The sequence below is a fragment of the Phyllostomus discolor genome, chromosome 2, assembly GCF_004126475.2.
Source record: "Phyllostomus discolor isolate MPI-MPIP mPhyDis1 chromosome 2, mPhyDis1.pri.v3, whole genome shotgun sequence".
NCBI lineage: Eukaryota > Metazoa > Chordata > Mammalia > Chiroptera > Phyllostomidae > Phyllostomus > Phyllostomus discolor.
In genome coordinates, this window is record NC_040904.2 from 173,013,486 (window position 1) to 173,036,342 (window position 22,857).

The following is a 22,857-nucleotide window of genomic DNA, read 5'->3' on the forward strand; positions in this document are numbered from 1 at the left end:
ATTCCATGTTATTCATATTTTTATTCATTTTGAACTTATAATTTGTCAGTTTTTAAAGAAGCATTACATATTTAAACAAAATACCAGCCCCCCCCCAAAAAAATCCATGAAGACTTTTAAAAATAGTAGGATATAAAGACTTGAAATGGAAACTTCAAAAATTTAAGACCTTAAAATCTGTAGCAGTGGGTATGACTTCCTAAGAATTTCTAGACCCGCACTGTCCAAATCAGAAGCCACTGGCCACATGTGGCTACTGACATTTGACTAAAGTTAATGAAATCAGAAATTCAGTTCCTTGGTACCTCTAGTCACATTTTAACCAATCAATACACAAAGGCAGCTAGTGGTGACTCTGTTCAACAACACAGATACTGAATATTTCCATCAACAGAAATTTCTGTTGATATTGCTAGTTGAGACCATATATTTACATAAGTGAAAAACCTGACTATAGTCTGATAGTTCTGTTTGACCCACAGTTGGTCCAGGCATTTGCATCGCCCATGAACATTATTATTGCTGGAAATGGAGACCAGGCAGGCCATATCCAATCTGACAGCTGTTCACAGATTTACTCCTGCGGTCAAAGTCCCAGAATAGCTCCCGCCATCCTTGTGACCGAGGTCAATATGGAAGAATGTTTTTACAAGCAAATCACCCCACAGACCCCTGGCCAGTCAGATTTTCTGAAGGGAATTTCAAAATAATTTCTTTCATAGTATTTGGTCAAACATTTCATTTACAAATTTCAGTTTTGGATAACATGTGAATCTTTTCTCTTAAGAAATAAGTCCACACTGTTCCTCTAACAAAACACAGGGATATGAGGAGAAACGAGGTGCAGAGGCCAAAGCCTTGTAACGGCCGGTGGGCAGGATTTCCCCCTCAGCGCATTAAATCTTGTAATTAAACAAATGTTTTGTGAGCAGTGCAGAAATAGCTTGCTGTTCTGCAATTTGTTGAACACAAAGATAACATTCAACACATCCAAGAAAAACGTAGTAAGATTTGGGCCTTCCAAAATCACTATGGTTTTGGCTTCAGTTTACAATGATGGTCCATTTAATTATCAGCTATCAAAGAACATAAATGAGGCATTATGATAGCTCATCATAAGGGGAAAAAATCTGACATGGAAGGCATTGATCTAATTGGTTCTAGTACTGAGAATTCACCAAAATAACTCTGACTATAAACAGTGCTACAGCTATTAAATTCATCTTTAACAGATCAAACATTTCAGAGGGAGGTTGAATTTTAGAGCACACTGAGTAATGTGCTCTTATAAGTGAGAGACTGTATGGTAAACCTGGCTAATTAAAGCACTTAATAAATGGGGTAAACCTACCACTCTAAATCTCTTGTTGGTACTAGAAAATTCTCATTTGCTCTTTCAGAGAAGTAATCAATTGAAGGGCACATTTTTCTGCTCTTTGTTCTTTTCCATCAATTTTAATGGGTGCAGAACATCAGTCACACAATGTGTAATGGGACAAGAAGATGGATGTGTACATTTGAAGTCACTAGTCACAGGACAGAAAACATCCTGATGAGGTGACCGTGGCAGTGCAGAGTTCAACAATATGGCCTGGGCAGTATTTAGTAAGTGAAAGTATGTGGCTATATGATTTGGTATTAGCACTCAGCAAAATCAATCTCCGGACACAATTTATCACATTTCCACAGGTCAGACTTTCAAAGTCACATTCTTAAAATATGCTTCAATGACACTCTTAATTCCAGAAAATGATTTAATCTAGCAACAAAGTGGATGGAGAGGAGAAGAACACTTTAACCTTAACCTTGTCTTATAAGTGATTAACATTCCTTTGTGTGTGTGTGGGGGGGGAGTTTATTACAGCCTAGAAATTATGCCCACATCTTGTAAGGTGAATTGGTATATGCAAGGGATGTTGCTGAGCATTGAGATCCCCCCTTCAGGAGGGAGGCACTCAAACCCTGGCCCCTGGGCACCCTGGGAGCTGCAGCCCAAGGGTTCTGCCCCACTCTGGGAACTATGCTCAGCCAAATAGAGTTCTTGTGTAAAAACGACATTCTCTCCTCATGGGCTACCAGATCCAAAGATTAGACAATGAAGGGGTGTGAAGATTTGGCTGTTTTGCCTCTCTTGGGAACCACTCTGAAGGGCCATCCCAGATTTCTGGTGCTCCCTGCCATCAGCTGAGGTCTCTGTTGAGACTGCATCCCAGTCCAACTTCTTCCTCTGCCTGATCCTACTGCCTCCACCTCCCCTCCCCTCCACTGTTCCTGAGGCAACTCCCCCAGCATCTCATGCGCAAATCCCTGTCTCAGAGCCTGTTTCCAGGAACATGTAACCTGAAGCTCTGTTGTGTGTGTGCGTGTGGAGAGAAACGGGGAGTTGGGGGAGAGAGAGGGAGAGAGATAGGAGAGAGGGCGCCATTCATCTTTCTTTGCAGAACATTAAGACAATTTGAATGGGCTACATAAAATAAGTATGGACATTCGGGTTCACAACTGCTAAATAATATACTGTTACTTTTTTAGGACTAACACAGACAAAGAAGTGGTTTTACATAACAGTTAAAAACATTTAAGCCATATTACATTTAAGAGCTTAAGCAGTTTGATTCTGTTGGGCCCCTATATCCCTGTGCACTTCAGCAACTAAGCAAAGTATATTAACATATGCAGGGGCTAAGGTACCATTTGCTAAGCCTGCAGTTTACTTTTTGAGGAATTCAACACAACATTTGGTATTGTATGACCACCTATTGGTTTCCACCTATGAATACTATGATATTACTAATAAAATTTAAATAAATATTCTCCTGAGGTCCTGTTAGCTATTTGTCTCGTATGCATCTTCTAAAAGCAATAATTTAATCCGAATATTAAAAATGAAACTAAGCCTACTTGAAAAATATCAACAGAAGTTTCCACATCTCAAATTAATATGCTTCCCCTCCCCCCCCCCACACACACACCTCAGGCTTTTCTGTGATCTGTGAAACACAGGTATTACCGGCTGGAAAGCTGTGTATACTTCAAAGCTATCCAAGCAAACTTCAAAGTGAGGGACCAATTTTAAGATGATTTTCTGGTTGTTGTAGGTGACAGCTAGGTATTTATGGTGGGAAGAAGAAGAGGAAAGCACTGGGAAGTGGTCATTAGCACATTAATATTGTTACTGGGGGTGCTCCATGACGTCAGCAGGTCATGTTCATCAGTCACAGTAATTGACAAAGTGTCGATTACGCAGCCAGAAAGAGATAATCCATCAAGATCATTTCATAAATGGGAACTCATATAGAAATTGCTGGGGAGGCTATTTATGTACACTGTTTGCTTTAAATACCTTTTATTGCTGTTGTTTTCAATCAGTTTTGAAACCACAATTTCATTTTCCTGAAATCTAGACCTAGTTGCATTGCTTTCAAGAAACTGGAATGATAGTATAAACGATTTGTAAAGCCACATTTTTATAAGTTATATTTAACATAGGTTTCAACAACTTTTAAAAATAGTATCCAAATGGAACTCACAGGCCTGAAAAAGAATTGACAGTCACAGACTCCAGTTAAATATGTCTGTGAATAGCCTACTGGGCATATGAACATTATACCAATGAATCTGTAAATTTTATGTGTTTGCTGAGGTTACTGGTATTTGTTGGAGATATTTCAGAAGGTAGAGATGAAAAAACTAAGTTAAGCCAGCAAGTCTGTGCCAATTCAGAAGGAGACATCCAGTGAAATACGACTATTGTGAATAGAATATTGCCCTTGTTTTTCTCTCAGTTCTACTGACTATATTAAATATAATTGGGTACAATTCTGAAAAAATTTTTAACTGTTACTTTATTTTTATATATTCTTGAGGGATGAGCAATTACCCTCAGGTCGAGATACCACCCTTATATGAAGTTCTGAAAATGTCCACCATAGCAAGACAGTAAAGATGCCCCCTCTCCTCTCCTCCCGCATCAGACTAACCTAGAATCTGCATTCAACTATAGTCTGTCATGAAGTATGTCAGGCATTTAGGGTACAATTCAGAACTAATTTTCGTAGGAATGAGAAATCAATCCTGGTTTAAAGAGAACTTCTTTTTAAATTAAAAAATTTAACTTCTACTCTCTTTGAGTTTTCTGTCTCAGGTTATCTGTGGGCCAGCTAATCAGTTTCCTGAAAAAGCTTCACTTATATTGGGTATATTAGAGGGATTATTTTTACTCATATTATATTCTTCATGGCTCAAAGACTATTCTAGATTTTCCAAGTATTAATGAGTAACAATAAATATGGTTTTGAGTTATTAGAAAAATAAATGTTTTGTATATTTAATTAACCAGGTTTTAGTTAGAACTTAAAGTTTTAAAAATAATTTGCATGATTTTCTTAGGCTACTCTTCATTTTACATTATCTTCATTGGGATATTTGCAGTTGAAGAATTTTCATTTTAATGCCAAAATACTTATAAAACCCAAAGGCAGCATCTTCATCAGGGAAAATTCAGGTGTTCACCAGTATATTTTACAATTATCTGAAAGTTGTTCTATGAAGAAGGAACATATATAAAATGAATAGTTTAATAACTCAGCCACACTTTACTATTTCAATGATGGGTATAAATCATGTAAAACAAAGATATTTTTTATACAAAGAGCTAATTCAATTTTACTGTATAGAAAGCAGCAAATGAAGAAACCTAACAGTCGCTAAATCAATAATCAACTCATGTAATCACACACACAGTACTATTTTGCTTTACACAATGCATATACAATATATTCCACTTTAGATACTTCATCTTAATTTTTGTCTGTACTACAGCGAATCATCATCACTGTTACATCTCATAAAACTTTGTTCCTCTCTCCCTCCCCCTACCTCTCTCTCTCCGGTAGAACTAGTATCATCTCATGCACTGGAGTTGTTTGTGAACAAGTCACTTGCTGAAGCCTGCTGGGCAGCGAACACCTTGAGGACAGAGATAGATCCCATCTTATTCTCCTTTTAGGTTGCTTCCATCAGGTTGCCCTCCATGCACAATTCACTTAGTGTTTACTCAAGAAATAGCTACATGAGGACTGGGTTAGATTGAAGACAGGATTCTTGCCCTGCAGGGATTCAGAGATCAATTGAAATCATAAGCAAGTAAATGAGAAACTGAGAAACAATACCATTTGGTACATGTTATGATGAAGGAAAGCACTGGGTACCTTGGAAAGAGAAAAGAGGAGGCTACTCAGGTTGAGATATTCTGAAAAGATTTCCTGGGAAAGGTGATACCTGACCCAAGCTTAGAGGAAGGCTATGACTCAGTGAGCTGAAAAACAATGGGGAAATTCTAGGGGACCCCCCCCCCAATTAGGTTTATTGGCCAGTTTGATGGTTCAGTAATGAAAATTCTATTACTATGTACCATGACTAGAGATTTGGGATAAGCATTCAATATAGTGGGTCCATCTGGGTAGTACAATCCTCAGGTGGTGAGAGAAGGTCAGGGAACAGGAGTTCAGTAGGGGAAAGGAAGATCCAATAGAGATTTTTTAAACACTTTTAAAAATGTTTAATTTTATTTTTTTGAGGACAGCAATGGCAATTTTTCATACCTTAAGATATATGTTCTACTTAATATTTTCTTGTTTCTGTAATTGGGATGTAGCTTGCAATCAATATGCATGTTAAAGGTGGTAACTTGTCAACCCAGCTGTTCTTAAATCTGATGACCAGCTTTAAAATAAATGGCATCTTTCAAATTAAAAAAACAGAATATTCAATTTCCTGGATCACCTCGTTTTTAAAGACAACACAGTGGGTACCAGAGAGAATGCTAACTTTCTTTTATGAATGCAGGCATAGCTACATCCCTCCTCTTATTCCTTGACTTGATCTGTGTTGAGTTGACCTGTCTGAGCCAGGCACTGCATGGCACAGTAGAACTGTAAAGATGAGGAAAAGGCTAAACATAAACAAAGAAACATCTGACTATATTTCAGCTTGTGAAGCACCATTGAGTAGGAGCACTGGGGAGAGTGACTCTGTTGGGTATGGAGAGGACTTTCCTGATGGTAAACCTTGAACTGAGTCATAAGGACCTGCAGATTTTATACATATGGGGGTGAGAAAAGCACACCTGCAAAAAGGGATATTGTGTTGAAAGAAAAAAGAGGAAAAATTAACATTGTGAAAACATAGGTTGGATTGTCTAAACTTTGCATTATTGGGAGTGCATACGGGAAGATGGCCAATTGTGAAGGATCTTTCCTGTCAAACATGGATTTATGGAAAAGTGAAGAAAGGCTCTTAAACTCTCAAAAGTGGGAGTGACAAGTCACTTTCATGTTGATGGACTCTCATACATAGGGTAATTAGATTTAAGCAATTAAAATAGATGAGGAAAGAAGTAGTGGAGCCCCAGCTGGTATGACTCAGTTGGTTGGAGTGTCGTTCTGGTTCCATAACAGAAAGGTCACAGATTCTATTCCTGGTCAGGGCACATACTTAGGCTGCAGGTTCAATTCCAGGTCAGGGTACATGCCCAGTGTATGGGTTTGGTCCCTGATTGGGGTGCATATGAAAAAAAACTGATCAATGTTTCTCTCTCACATTGATGTTTCTCTCCCTTTCATCTTCCCTTCCCCTCTCTCTAAAATCAATAAGCATGTCTTTGGGTGATGATTAAAAGAAGTAGTGGAAAGGACCTGTTTCTCCAAGGAGAAATTTAAATAGCATCTCTTATCTCCCCTCTTCTTCCTTTCCTCCCTTCCATTTTTTCTAATATTTTTCTTTTCTTCTTTATATATCAGATATTTATTGCATGCCTACTATGCACCAGGTGCTCAGTATTTATGGATAGTAAAGCAGGGAAAGATGGAGGGCTCAAAGGGGGATGGATATTTGATATTCATAATAATAAAAGCAAAAAACCAAAAACATGAACTTTGGCATTAGCCAGATCCTGATTTGAATTCCAAGTGTTCTACTTGCTGACAATATGAATTTGCCTCTTGATTATTTTGTGCTTCAGTTTTCTCATCTGTAAACTGGGACAATATCACAGGGTCACTTAGACTGAAATGAGGTCATAATCTCAAAAGTTACCATTATAGCATTTCTGTAATGCATTATGCCCTTTATGAATATTATCTCATTTAATCCTCAACAAAAACACTTCAGGAGGGATTTTAATCAGTTATAACAAAGGCTAAATGTAGTTAAGTAACTAACTTAGAGTCATAGAGAAAATCAATGGTGCTGCTGCTTGATTCCAATGCTCCTGTTCTTTCTTGTACACACAGAGCCTCTCCTATGTGCCACGTTGTGATTGGTATTTAGTATGTACTCATCAAATAGTAATATCCTATGTGCCAACTGAGGAAAACATTTTCACCATTTTTCATGTTGTCTTAACATTGAGGCTCACAATTGCATAGGCAAAACCAATTTCAAATATTATAAATATGAGTCACCAAGGAAATATAGAGCATGCTTAAGGTGTGAATGGCAAGATCTGTCCTTTGTGGGTCATATCAGCATGGCTGTGCTCTTCTAAATAAAGTAGCAAGCAAACAATATTTACACATGTTCTATTATTTAAATGGACTTCAGAGACTCTGTTTGATTGCATCCTTAGGGTGTGTAGTACTCTGTAGTGATTATGGCACCAAATCCATTTATTTTAGTGTAGAGATTAAGACACTCAACTATCCTCTTCCCATATCCTGTTTTGGTCTGGTTGTTTTTTTTTTTTTCCATTTCCCCCCAGATATGTCCCATTAGTCATCTTTTTATGACTTTGCTTTCACAATACATCCAAGACAGCAAGCATATTACCTTCAACTTAATGGATATACAATAATCATGCTGAATTAAAAAATGGACCTTGGCTCCTAACATAGGCCATTCCAAATAAGAACTACTGTTAGACTGTTCCACAAGATCCTTCGACTGTCCTTATCCACATAGAACTGTCCTTTCTCTGTAATGTCTGCTGTGTTAGGGTCACACATTTCCACATTTGTCCTCTAATTGTTTCACGATAACACACCATCCTGAAGACAGTTTTTTTTTATAGTAGGCATCTTTTGTATCCTCTGTTGCTGCCTAGAACAGTACTGAGCACAAAGCAGGTACAAAACAATTAGTTATTGTTATTTAATGAGGAATACTCTTTTCCAAACTTCCCTTTATTTTAAAAAATATTAATATCTGAATTTACCATGATCCAATTATAAGGAAAAAAATTATCATCAGTGATTACAATAGTGGTCATTCATCTGTGGATTCATTAGTTTTTAAACCATACTAAGTATTTTAGAAATCCTCTTTGTTCACATACCCTTGAAAGAGGCTCTGAAAATAAATAAATAAAGGTATCTGGCACAGACCCTTAAGAAGGCTGGAAATGAGAGGTCAGTTCAGAAAGACCTAATTTCCACTGAGATGAGAGCAAGTTTCTAAAAAAATGTCTACAGTATTTCTAAAAAGCGACATAAAGCAGGAACAGGGAGGGAATGAGGGGGAGAATAGTTCACCAGGACCCAAACAACCATAAAGAAAGATTTACAGCTTGTTACAGAATGGCACAAAATTAGCAATTAGATGTGGTATGTTGAAACACAGGAGAATATAGGGCTGCTACCTTTTTAGCTTTTTGTTGATGGGAAACAACAAACTCTTCAGAATAACCCTTTTAAAGCTGTTACTCCACACTGAGAGTGATAGAATTAAGAAAGGAGAAATGAATACAGCTGGAATGGAGATGGAGAAGGGACAGGTTGTACTGACGACTTTGGAAAGGTTACAATTAGATCTGAAAAACACAGCTGAACTTGAATTATCTAGAATTCTAAATCTGAAGACAAAATTACCACCCACTGGTACCTAAATCCCTGTGTGTCAAAACAAGATGACATTTATTAAGAATAATATCTGAAATTCTTATGCTATGTGCCCTAGGATGGATAATGGGAGAATATAGTGTCGGCAAAAAACTAAATGACTGAAGAAGATCCTTGTTCATCTTTTCCCTGTGGAGTACAACTGTTTTCAGGGTAGGGATCCTTCATAGAACCACCATTCTGGGGCCTAGTGATTTAATTTTTGTGCCTTTCTTAACCATGTAATGATATTGATTGACTATCTATTAAATGATGTGAAAATTCAATATGTAAAAACCTACTGATACAAAATGAATGTACTAGACCCATAATTGGTTGTTGTGATGGAATTTTTCACTTATCAATGAATCTTCAGAAATAGTTCCTCTTGTAAATTTCAGAAATCACTGTTTGCTAAAGATATGGGGCTCATTTGTTACTGTCTGATGTGATTGAAATGAGTAACAAATGTGCCTATGTTAAGTAATTATGTAAATAAGATGTTTTAAAATATTTTCACCAAAAATTGAAATTAAAGAATTTTCTAATCAGATTATCCTACTTAACCTGCAAATTCAGGTGAATCAAAGAGTCAAATTTATCAGCATATATGTCAGCTGAGTTGTTAGTGGCATGTCCCCTCATATGTAATGAGTTACCAGTGAAAATGTTTTCCTACAGAATTTTAGCTAATTAGAAAGATATGCAATTAGAGACAGTTGACCTTCTCCTAGGTCTAGATCAATTCAGTAAGTGGTAAAATATGAAGAAATTAAATGTATATATTGTAATAAAATATGTGATATTCTGATCCTTCTAATGAAGAAAGGCATTCACTTATTAAACCTATAAATTAATTGCTACCACTAAAATATTTATTTTTACAAAAGGCCTTGTATATATCAATAATGCTCTTCAAAAGTCTTAGACAAGGGAGATTCTAGCTAAATGTACATTTTATTCTTTAATAACTATATTATCACCATCTTACTACCATGACTTAAGATGTGAAATCAATTTGTCTTACTTTTTAAAGTAAAAGTAGAGATGACTTTCATTTTTAAATTCTCATTTTAAATAATTTTGCATTCCGAAAAAAGTGCTAAGTAAAACAGTACTACAACGTAAGCAGCGAATCCACTTTTCATCATTTGTCCCATTTCAGAAAAACTGAAAGTATTGTGGACCTTTTTCTTTGGATCCACCACTTCCTGGATTTTGTCCACATTTCTGTATTAAAATGCTCTGCATTCATTGCCACTGACCTCTGCCAAGGTTAGGTTTTCCAGGATGCCCGCCTCTGAGATAGAGCTCAGTGTGCAGGGTTTGCTAAGGAGTGTTCTCTTTGTAGAAAGGAGAAGGAAGCAGAACTGAATGGGAGAACCAAATTATAGTGCAGGCCTACCAACAGTTGCAGAAAGCTCTAGAGCTGGAATTGCCTTTCAGAGTGTCCCCATTCACACAAAGGTGGCCAGACCTTTATACATGTGCATCCATCTGTCATTGGACATGAGCCTCCTGGGAGGGGAATAACCTTGGGTGAGGGTGCTCTCTAAGAGAGCTAAGACAGTCCTGGAAGAGGCTGATACTTGAAGTTTCTCAGTGACATCACTCTCAGGAGCTGATGGAGGGACCTGGCTAGCCATATGCATTTTTCTGAAGACACTGAGGTTCTTAACTTATTTTACTCTCTAATGTGTTTGACCACGTTGGCCACTCCTTTTAAAAAACTCTCTTCTCTTGGTTTCTCCCACAACTCATTCTCCTCACTCTGACAATTTCACTTTTTCGCCTTTTCCCCTTCTCCTTTGCTTATTTCTCCAAATTGTATCCTTGGCTCATAAGTCTCCCACTTTTTAGTTTTTCTCCTTACTTTTTACATCTTTCTGGATGATCTCATCTAACAAACATAGGTACGCTGTGTTTTTGTTTTGAACATTCACTGTCTGCTGGACATCGCTTGTCCAGCCCACAAGTGAACTCAACAGCCTTCTCTCCCCTCCCCAGCACTCATCTCCCTTCTCTTGTTTCTTCTCTCTGTAAATTCACTATGCCTCCCATCTCACAAGCCACAAACCCATGGATCTGACCTCCTCGTGGGTCTCGATTCTTTTTTTTTAGCATCCTTTCTATTACTACCTTACCCTTTGTAACAGCCTCCAGAGTAGTCTCTCTTGTTGTGGTCTTGCTGTAGTACATGGTCCCCAACTCAAGCCCGGTCGACCCCAACGTGCACCACAACCAAGTCCACACTCTTAACTATTATCAGAGGGCTCACCCTCACTCCCTCTTTAAAAATAAAACAAAACAAACAAATAAAAACAAAGAAACCCACAGCCAGAACATAGGGGAGACTCCAGAGACAGGTCTTGTCCACTGCTCAGACCATGTCCTCGGAGCTTGCCTCCCACATTAGGTTTTAGACACACTTACCCCTTGTAGTTCCCATACTCCATGTTCACTCACACCTAACACCTGTTTGCCACTTCCAGGGACTTCCTTACCTTTCCATGTTTCGTCTTCCTCCCCTGCTCCCCAAGCCCATACCATGTTGAGCACCTTTGCAATGTCTGTGAATATCTCTGTTGATTCAGTGCTTTATTTACCACATTATTTAAAAATTATCTTTTTTGTTATCAGACTGTCCATTTTTCCAAAGCAAGGACTGTCTCATTTGTCTTCTTATTCCCCTTGGCAAAGCCCGGAACTTGGCACATACTGGGCAATTGGAGCTGACTGAAAATTTATTGAACTCAAGTGCATCCCTGGAGTTTAAGGCACCTGCTAGGTGATTGACAAGAGCAAGATATTATAATGTGTCCTCATTTATTCTTCTGATTGTTAGAAACATTCGACCAAATTCAAATAAATAGGGATTTATCACAGGAATGTAATGGGACTTGAAAATGAGGTCACTGAAGATCCATTCTTTATCTTTCTCCTTCTCTTTCTCATGTCCCATGAACTTACTTCTCATGTGTCTGAGTTTGTGGTCAAGCTGCCCTGCCCAGATCTGGTGGACCAGAGACCTCCAAGTTCACCAGTCTACTTACAGCCTCTTCTCTTCTTCTCTGGTAGACAGACAATGTTCTACCGAGGCTGAGGAAAAAGAAATAGTGGTCTAGGTTGAAACGTCAACTTAAAGAGAAAAGTAAAAAGACTGGTCTGCAGTGATTAGAAACTACATTAGGAGACGATTGGTGAAGAAGAAAGCTGGAAAGGAACCTAAGATCAGCTCAGGAGGGCCTTGAATATACTGGCATAGCTGTACTTCATTTTATAGGAATTAGGAGTCATTGGGTATCTTCAAGAAATATTATTCCAGCTACAGCAATCAGGGTAGATTGGCAAATGATTGGTTCTAAGTGGGAAAGTGTTTACCATGATATCAGAGAGAGTTAATAAGAAAAATCGTGCAGAAGTACAATAAGCAAAGGTCATTCTGTGGCTGAAGAAGACAGAAGTGTCCCCTTCAATGTTTCTGTGTTTTGTTGATAGCAAGAAGGATGGTGAGACCTTCACCTCTGCTAAGCAATGTGAGGAAAGGATGACATTTGGAGAAAAAAGACATTATGAGTTGGGCTCATGTAGTAAGTGACAAAATAAATTTCTGAGGGATATGGGAGAATAACTGGAGAGGGGAGATTATATGAGATTCAAGAAACTTGTAGAAGAAAGGAACCTTTAACATATTTTAAAATTACGAGATGCTATTCCGAAACTCCTTATTGGGTTTTCATGAAGATTAAATAAGATGATGCTTAGGGAAAGAGCGCGTAGCACAGTGCCTAGAGTACAGTAAGTGTTCACTACCTGCCGCTGTCAGTATTGTCGCTGCTGTGCCTTTCAAGTGCAGGTTCTGCTTCATTCTGTGTTACTGATGCACAGGGGCAGGCTGTGGGGAGACCTTGGAGCTGTGCCAAACCAGTCAAATGAGTAAATCAACGGTGTGGCACCACAGTCTCCACTTAGAAGAGGTCAGCGGTCACATCAGTGACATTGCCTGAAGAGCTAGCCCTGTTCCACTTCTGGCTTTCCTGAGATTGAAGGCTATTTCTCTTTCCCCCACCTCTAATTTGGCAAGTGAGTCAGAGAAGAATCTGGCATATCACACTATGGGATTTTAATGGCATTTTAAACAGTTTTATGTTAACTCTATTAACTTTTAAATATTTGCCCACATTTTGAACAGATTATTCAACACCAGTGAATACCCCAGTGATAATTTCCATTATTTAATCAATCAAAAAGTTACATGTGATTCATGTATGGAAAATCCAACTGAGAAGTCAACAGATTTAGGAATTGCCATACAATCTCATAGAAATAAATGTTATTAGGTAAAAATGCTTGGCAGGCAGTGGTAGCTCTCTTAGTCTAGTTGGCTACTTAATCAAATTAATACAAAACAGGCAATTCAGTTTGTGTCCACAGAAAGGCATTGTTCAAATTACTCATTTATTAATATTTAAGAGGTTAATAAATTACTGCTTTGAATAAAATAAATCTCTTCAGATAACAATTGTGTCCAGGGTACATATAAAAGTTAGTAGGTGCATAAAGATGCAAGAAAATGGCCTGGTGTGAAGGTTGCTGGATCTACCTAAACCTGAGATTCTTGCATATGTGTTTATCCTGGAGCCTGATTGGCTCAACTCCAGCTGAAAATAATTTTCTTGGGGCACCACTCCCTCTCTTCTGCCAATTGAAAGTCTTAGCTCTTCTCTGGGAGCAAAAATAGCAACAAAATATAAACGACCTCATGTCACACCTAAGCACATCATTCTAATTGTTCTACCATACCCCAAAGTGAGCACATTTGCTTTTGTTTACTGCAGTTGTAAACCTGAAACTGTCCCATATTATCAGATGGCTAAATCTAGAAAGAACATGTTAAAAGTCCAATATCATGATTCTGACATGGAGACATAAAATGGTTTTACTCTTGGTTATGCATTTAGTATTCACTGCTAATCTTAAATTATCACATCCCCTGATAAACTTTAATTCACCTTAGTTTTTAAGAAATAATAACAAAAGAAACAAAAGGGCAGGTGATTTGAGAATTGCAAGTCTATCAGCATATATGATTCGGACAATCAGGTGTTAATGTGTGTGTGAGCCAATTCATTGTAATGTACCAGCTAGAAATACTCAGGCTTCCAATCTCAAGTCACTTTTGTAAATAGTATCCTCTCTAATGGGGGCAGCTCTGTGCCCTTGTGAACACCTGGTTAAGAACATGCTCACTTTTATGTGTGCTCAGAGCTGCTTCGCCTCCAAATAAAAATAGAAACTAGTTTGCAGCACCACGAGGGGCTCCAGTGTATTATATGAGCCTATCACTGGTTCCCTTTGATATCTTATCTATTCCATTAACTCAAAAAAATAGAGTGTAAAGCTGGGGGCAAACTGTAGGAGGGCTCCCCTTGGAAAAGACATACAAGACCTTTAAGCTGGGGTTTTAACTTATGTAATAAAAGCCAGTTAAATGGACGCCAATACTTCATTTTTCAATCGCTTTATTAAAGATCATAAGTACTGCAACTTAGGAGTAGAGAAAACAAATATATGGAGGAGTACAGGTGGAGGCAATAAAGAGTGTGGCTTATCTATTTTCTCAAGATTTAGGAAGCACTTAAAGCCAAAACTCAAAGGCAAGCATTTAAAAAATCCACAACAAAGGCTCCTGCTCCTTAACAAATACAGTGGTCCTTTCTGGATGCAATAATCCTGCTTGATTTCTTAGTAGAATACAAACAGCTTAACCTGGGCAAAATCAGGGAGGGTGCCACCTTCCACTTCTTCCATATTCTACTTTTATATCAATTTAGCAATTCAAGGAAAAAATACATAGATTAATCCACTCCCCTGCTCCTCTACCACCCAAAGAAAAACAATACTACAACTGAAACTCCAAGAAAGCAAACTAAAGGAAAGTGTTCCACCTAGAGACTGTTTTCATGAGTCAAAGTGGCTGAGAGCTTACCTATGAAATGCACATTATTTTAGCCTATCCTTGCAAGTTTGTAGTAAGAAATGAAACAAAAGGTATTGCTCCTGGTGTAATTAACAACGTTAATCTTCTTTTTCCTCTCTATGGTGATAAAGGAGTCATTTTTATATTTAATTAATGCAGAGGATCATTTTGGAAACTGGCTAATGAGCCTCTGATCACATTACCATGAAAATGTGCATTAACATTGCAACTGAGGAGGCTGTTTCATGTGTAGCAAATCCACTTTGTAATTAGCCCACTGTGAAATGAATCGAGTTAGGGGGAAATGTGAGGGAACCAGTAGGCAGTGGGCACTTGGCTGCTGCTGTGCCCACAGACCACCAACATCCCAAACACTGTCTTTTATCAACAATATTGTCGAGACACAAAAGTAGAGTGTGTCACATTGGGACAAACTGAAGAATGGAGAAATAAACTTTGACAAACAAGAAAGAAATGTGGACTTGAGAATACACCCCCAGAGAAAACCTGCCTAAATAAAATGGTAAATTAATACAATTCTATTAAAAAATTGGAAGGCTAAGAATATAGTTTTCTTATTTTTATTCTGAAAAGCCCTCAGATAAATAGACAGCTGAAACACTTTTTCCTAGGACACATATAGATGCTCTAAGAAGCTCTTGAAATTAATTAATTTCTAGTACTAGACAGGCAAAACAATTATAAAAAAGATTCAAGAACAAGTTATAAGAACATTTCTTTATCTCCTTTTTAAACCAAGACAATCATATTTCTTCCTCATATAATACAAATATACCAGGTCTCCCTATTAAACCAAAGCAAAAATTCTTAATTAATCAAATAATTCCTCTGGCTAACAAGATTTGGCAAGAAACTTTTCCTGTCTATTCTGAAATAACTGAGATCACAGACCTATTAAGTCCCAGTATTGATGCACACAATAATACAGTTGATTTTCAAATATAAACACCATTCCAAAATGAAAGAGGTATCTCAAAATATGACAGAAATGGATCTCAGTGTTACTCCTTTTACTTGACTGACATCTTGGCAGTAGATACAAAAAATGTTAAAAAGAATCCCACAGGAAGTCATCTGAAGGGGGAGTGGCAAGGAAGCTGAAAACTGCCACCCAAAACCCAAATAAAAAGCCCACAACCAGCAAGTCTGCCCTCAATTCTGAAATCCACTGAAAGAAAAAAAATAAAGCTAGCCACAATTCATTTACCATCTTTCAGACAAACACAAAGCCTGGCTGTTTACTTGCTGGTATCAGAGACCCTGCACTCACCTGGGAAACTTCATACAGCAGTTTGTAGTGTTCCTCTCTTTTCTGAAAAGTGCACAAATTGCAGCCCATTCTAAGAAGCAGATAGAGAGAGCAAATCTTCTAATTTCCCCAGAACTGAAAGGCAAGTGAACTGAAAGGGAATCACCCTCCAGACTTGACTACTGTTTTTCATCAGTCACTTCAGTCCAGAAACAGACAAACCGCTGTTAGCTGGAAGCACAAGCCAGGGTGGTGCGTAGCAGCATGCTCTTCTTCGCTTCCCCTAAGTATCTTGCACTCACGGATACACACACAGAGTTTCCAGTCAGTTCATGGCAACACTCCCCCTGTCTCTGCATCAGTGCACATGACTACACAGATTCCAGCTCATGAATATTAATAGTGCCTCATTGATTATTTATGACAGAACATGTTAGCAGGGAGGGGTGTCATAGCTGCTGCTGATGACAGATGAATATTCACTAATTAAGAAGCAAATGTAGTGTGGTTAAACAAAATTCACTTGTGTCAATACCATCTCTGTTTATTAAGGATAGAAGGGGTGAGCACAGGGCATTGTAAAAAAAAGAACATACACTTAATTTTTCCATTGATATAAGCTTTTAATAAAGAGATAAGGAATATAAAAACCAGAAATAAATTTAGTTCATATCTCCATGTTTTGCAACAATTAAAAGAAATATTTTCAGCATTATTAAGTCCAGGGGAAGATGAATAGGAGCAATTATTTAAATTTATAAGATAAACACAGAGGCAAGTGAAAATTTTGGGAGTGATGTGGTAACGAACAGCAGATAGGAGCTACCATTCAGAGCTTTAATTTTGATCTTAAAAAAATAACTGAGTAGTTCATATGTAAAGACCACTACTTTTCAGAGAGAAAATAAGGTGTATTTTCTTAGTCTAAATAAAGAACACTGAAGCAGGTATAAGTGGATGATACTTGTAGAGATAATAAATATTTTAATTAGATAATTAGATAATAAGAGCCTATCTATTGAATATAAATCTGTAGCACTGTAATGCATGCAGATCTATATTGAAAAATTAGATAAATACAATGCCTTTTCTGAGAAAAATTTCAATTGCATATAGTATTTATGTTAATTTTATTAAAGTCATATAACATTTCAGAAAGCTGACATTGGCAATATTTAAATTCTAATGTAATGCACACTGACTCCATTTATGATTCTATATTTAGTGTTTGTAATGTGCAAAGGTGGGCACAGACTTAAAAACTGAGCTTAGATATTTAAATAACAGAAATAATGCATTTAATTTCACACTCTCACAAATACACACACTGTATTGCAAGCTGGCAATTTTTGCCCCTTAAAGATATACTACAAACAGCTATTACAGATAATGAAAGAAAATTCCTTTTGTTCCTCTACTGACTTATCCACAACCTCTGCTAATTAAGAAGTATGTCCTTGTTCCAGCACATCCTTAAACTGGACAGGATAGCAGGTGGGTTCCAAAGCAAAAATAATTACTTGGAAACTGATGACTCTGGTTAGGAATTAGGTACATTGGATCTTGAAGATTTTTAATTGCTCAACACTCATGTATACCTACTTTTGGGGGTCCAATTTCCTGAAAGTGCTTTGTCAATTGTTTAGAGTTGATAACAGGAAATGATTCTAATGAGTGCTAATTGTTAACAAATTGGCTTTGTGACTAGCAACACCTCAACACCAGCAAGGAGCTAGGAGATGAGCAATCATCTGCTGCTTATCAGTCCTTTCCCCTGGGATGTAATAATCCAATTTTCTGGGCCTAATTTCACCTACCGGCCTGGATGACAGCCAGGCTGAGAGACCTCCCTGGAAGTAGCATCATAATTGGGAACACTGCCTGTGAATGAAGTTCACCAGGACTTCCTGCAAGCTAGAAACCATTTGCAGTAGATATGAATTATTTTGACTCCTTTATGGAAAGATGATTTCAAGAAGGCATTTGAGGAGACCTTTATGAAAATCAAGGGTGGCCACACACAGAAGCAATTCCTTTAGGTTCAGCTATAAAATAGATATGGTTCCTAAAATTTTAATTTTCTCTGAGTCTCTGCACTACTTCCCATGAAGTGTTCTTATGCCAGAGTTCATAACCTGAAAGTAAGCACTGCCTATTTACCTGAAGAATTCTGTATTGCTGGGCTGTATAAGAATTAATGATTTTAATGTCTGTGCATTAAAAATTCAGACCAAGGAATTAGTATGCAGTAAGGCAAGGATGGTTCACTCATCTATCATTGAAACTGCTTCCTCACTGATGAAACTGTTTTATGTGACAGGTTTTGAAGACTAAGTAGGAAACAATGATTAAAGTTACCCTTGCTGATTGGAGCTTTCTTCTCATAATATTTTGTAGTTAGCTTTCATAGAAAAACTAAAGAGTTGTATCTTTAAAACATGTTTGCTTAGTCATTAGAAAATAAAGAATGAAAATCAAAGTAAAGTCAGCAATTCAAATTGAAGTTGTTCTTTCAGGTATTTCTCTGGCTATATATTTTAAAGATTTTATTTATTTATTTTTAGAGAGAGGGGAAGGGAGGGAGAAAGAGTGGGAGAGAAACATTGATGTGTAAGAGATACGTCAATCAGCCGCCCCTCACATGCCCCCACCTGGGGACCCAGCCTGCAACCCAGGCATGTGTTCTGACTGGGAATGAAAGTGGTGACCATATGGTTCACAGGCCTACACTCAATCCACTGAGCCACAACAGCCAGGGCAATTTTTTTCTTTATTCATTATTAGTTCCACTGTTCTTTTGTTTCTATTTCAGAAAGCAAGGACAGCTTCTCTAACTATTTATCAAATGCTGCCCTTGGCCCATATATCTTGGGAAGATTCTATCTTCTGCTACAATTGCATCTCACAGAATTGAAGGGTGATTTGAAAAAGGGTGAACCATAATTCCAACATTCTCTAAATTTCATTAGAACATGAGGGTTCGTTTTTTAAAAATAACTAAACAGCAAAATCTTGTATTAGAATATAAATTTTGAAGTAGGTAGAAAAAAGAACTTATTCTGAACAATATTTTAAATATACAAATGTAATATATTATCTATCTTGAGAGGTAATAATAATTGAAATAATATGGATTAAAAAATAAGCAGAGAATAGATGACTACCTTTACAAATATCCTTGGAAAAAATTCACTAAAGTGTGAAAACATATTGGATATGTATTTCAAGATATAGTTATTTAGTTTAATTGCCTTTGTGTTGGTTTACTCCCTTAAAATGCATGGCATTCAAAATAAGACACGTTTGCCAAAATCCAGACTGACATCTAAGTGAGAGACAAATGAAAAAAAGGAATTTATCTTGCTTTTCTTACATAAATTGTACCAGTGGGAAACTAAAGAGTAGATGAGAAATTTCCTCTTTATTGAATAATTCCAGCCAGGAATGATAGAACATGCCCATGCCAGCAATCCTAAGTTAATTAACGGGTGTAGCTACCAAGAATTAATGGTTGCTAGCATCACACACATACACGAGTGCATGGGAGATAACTGGACATTACAGGCCACATGACAGGAGGAAACGGCACTATTTTTGAAGGAGCCTTTCCAAAGTGAACAAATTACAGAGATTACAGAGGATAGGGGAGAATGTTAAACTATACCATGAAGATTCAATCAGCCAAATGCAGATGGTGGGCAGCTAAACAAAGAAATACACATTCCAGCTTCGAGAGAAAGGATAGAGAAAGAGATGGAGAGGGACAAAGAGCTAGAGACGAAGAGGAAGAGAGAGAGGGAAAGGGTAAGGAAGAGGGAGAGAGAGAGAAAGAGAGAGAGAGTGAGAGAGTGAGAGAGTGAGAGAGAGAGAGAGAGAGAAGAGGGAAAGGGACTAGAGATAGATACGATCAGGAGGGAATCGATAGAGTAAGAGACTTTAGCAACATTTAAAAACAGGAGTTAAACTATACATTTAGATATGCACATCATTTGGGGAGTAAAACTATAGATAAAAGTAAGAAAATGATGACCAAAAAAGTAAGAAAACGATGACCAAATGATGACCTTACTCTTTAGGGAAGAAGAGATGGCCATGATTAGGAGGGAGCACCAGAAAGTTCCAGTATGGCTAACAAAATTTTTACCCTGATTTGGGTAGCATTTCACTAGGTGGTCGCCTTATAATTCATATAATTGACTTTTGTTTTACGTGCTCTCTATATTTTTGCTACATTTACAAAAAGGCATTTTAAAAACTAATTTACAAAGAGGCTGTGCTTATGTGCCATCCCTGGCGGTCAAGGCAGTACATAGCTGCAGTCCCTACTTTGGGAGGCAGAGTAAATCCAAACATTACTCCTTTGAATCGCCAACCTCCTGAGTCTGTAACAGCTGCTGTAAACTGTAGGTGATCTTCTTGTGTATGTCCTTTCCAATGACCCGATGTTCTTTTCCCTCTGCTGGTGTGGAGTTTGCCAGATAACTCCACCCTATTACCTTCCCTGTGTCCTTGCCTCAGTCATATAATCTTCCAATTAGGTCTATTACCAACCTTGCTTACAAATTTCAGTCCTACTCTCAATCTTGCATTCATGTTAGAGGGTACTTGGGCATACTGAGTAGACACTTAGCTGCCTAACATTTTCTAAAGTTTGTTATCTTATATTCAAAAGAATGGAGCCTCAGAGAGACAGTGACTTGTTCAAGGTCAACCCAAGTAAAGAGATCTGAACTTGGTTCTCCAATGACAAATCCCATGGTTAAATTCAATAGCTAATTTGCTGAGCTAACTCTGTTGCAGAGGAAGCTAGAGCTACATCAATATGCCTTTACCTGATCCTGATGACTAAGGGCATGGAGGGTAGCACTTGAGAGTGCTGAAATTGCAAAGAGACAGAATAGCTTTAAAAAGATAGATCTAGCCCTAAAATGAGGGAAGTGAGTTGTGGTTAAAAATATAAAGTTTATTTATTAAAGTACTGAAATGTTTTTATATGTCACAGCTAAATACCTTCCATAACCAGTCACTAGGCACTGTACCAGAGTGCACACTAGAAATGACCAACTTAACCCAGGACTTTCCCAGCTTAGCACTCCAAGTTCCATATCCCAAGGACACGCCAAGTGCCAAGCAAATTGGTCACTGGAGTGTACACCTTTTCTCCAGCCAAGCTGAACTGCTGTATATAGATTCCCATCTTCCTAACTTTGGCCCATATTTTATCTCATCCTGCTTATTCTTCAGAAACTCTACAAATCAACCTATTGACACTTTGTGATCCAGTTTAAATACTTTCTCCTCCCTGGCCTCATAAAGTGGAAGTAATGATTTCTTCAGCTTCTGAATTCACACTGCATTTTATCCACACCCACCTCAAGACACACTGCACCTCTACTTTGTATCATTTCTATATACACACTTTCCCCCTTATTGAACGCTAAGATGTGTAAGGGCAGCAGTAACCTAAGTCCTAGGCAAAATGGAATGAATTGGTCAATTGACCTTTGACTTCCGGAAACTCCTAGCCTGGCGTCTTTCACAGTGAAAGCATACCGAAGGAACAAATGTGCCTGGAATGTAAGCAGACCTAATTCTGGCAAAGCGATATAAATTTGTGTTTGTGGGCATATACCTAATTACCACGTGACATATTTTCCCCAATAGGGCTTCTTTGGGAATATTAAGTCAAAGGGCTGAAGAACCATAAAGATAAGTTATATTTAATTTGGTTTGAGTCTATAAACATAAATTTGAAAACCTTTGAAATAAATATTTCTATGACAAATACACAAATAAATGAGGTATGACTGATCACATACATTTTATCAGTTATTTGTATATTCAGATGTATATATTTTACACACATTTAAATTTATACCCTGCTCCACATATCAGTCACATAACTACTTATCTATTCCACAAATGTACATTGGGCATTTATCATGACTGGTAGCATATGAATGCCACGTGTTGGGGATTATGTACCATCTCATTTGGTTTTCACAATGTCTTCTGAGGTAAATGTGCCAGATATTATCCCTTATTTATTAATGAAGAGATCATTAGAGGTTGAAAGTCCCAGTGCCAGGAGACCTAGGGCTTTGTGTTTTGACTGTAACCTGTGCAATATCAACTAGTATCATGAATTTACAAAAATCCCTCTGCTGAGACTGCCTATGTGTCATCCAACTGCTTGGGTACAGCTCAACAGATAATGTGTCACCACCCAGCATCCTTTTCACATTTTACTCACTAGGTGACCATCTTTATTTTGCATCTATGATCACTGCTTGCTTTACCAACTTATTATCACCTAAGAATTTTGTCAAGTTATTAGACTAGACTCTAATAGAAAGAGAGGGAGTGGGGTTGCAAAGAAGAGGACTAGGGCTCTGATCTAAAGCCTTGTCATTATTACCTGTGTGGCTTTGTGCAACTCACACACTTTGTAATAACATTTACCTTGCAGACAGAGTGTAAAGATGGAATGAGAGAAAGTGCATGAGAAAGGATCCATAAACTGTAAAGTATTTTGTCTATATTGATGTGATGGTTCAGCATGAGGTCTAGAGTCAGTCTGCCCTGGGTCAAGTCTCAGTTCCCCTAATTTCTATCTTTATGATGTTGGGCAAGCTATTGTTTTTAATCTTCTCTGTTTCTTGGTTTCTGATCTCTAAAGCAAGGATAATAACAGCATCTACCAAACAATTATTGGAAGGGATAAAGTTGTTATGATA

The 22,857-nt window shown here is 37.6% G+C and overlaps 1 protein-coding gene across 2 annotated transcripts in view; it reads right to left on the minus strand.

The window, feature by feature from the left end:
* PDZRN4 (PDZ domain containing ring finger 4) overlaps positions 1 to 22,857 on the minus strand; it is a 322,138-nt gene that overhangs the window by 102,031 nt on the left and 197,250 nt on the right. The window contains exon 1 of one of the 2 annotated variants that reach the window (XM_028533072.2): positions 16,142 to 16,756. The exons of the other annotated variant lie outside the window; for it this stretch is intronic. Coding sequence (XP_028388873.1) covers positions 16,142 to 16,210 — 69 coding nt within the window. The 5' untranslated portion in view covers positions 16,211 to 16,756. Of the gene's footprint in view, positions 1 to 16,141; positions 16,757 to 22,857 lie in introns of those variants that run through there. 2 annotated transcript variants of the gene reach the window in all.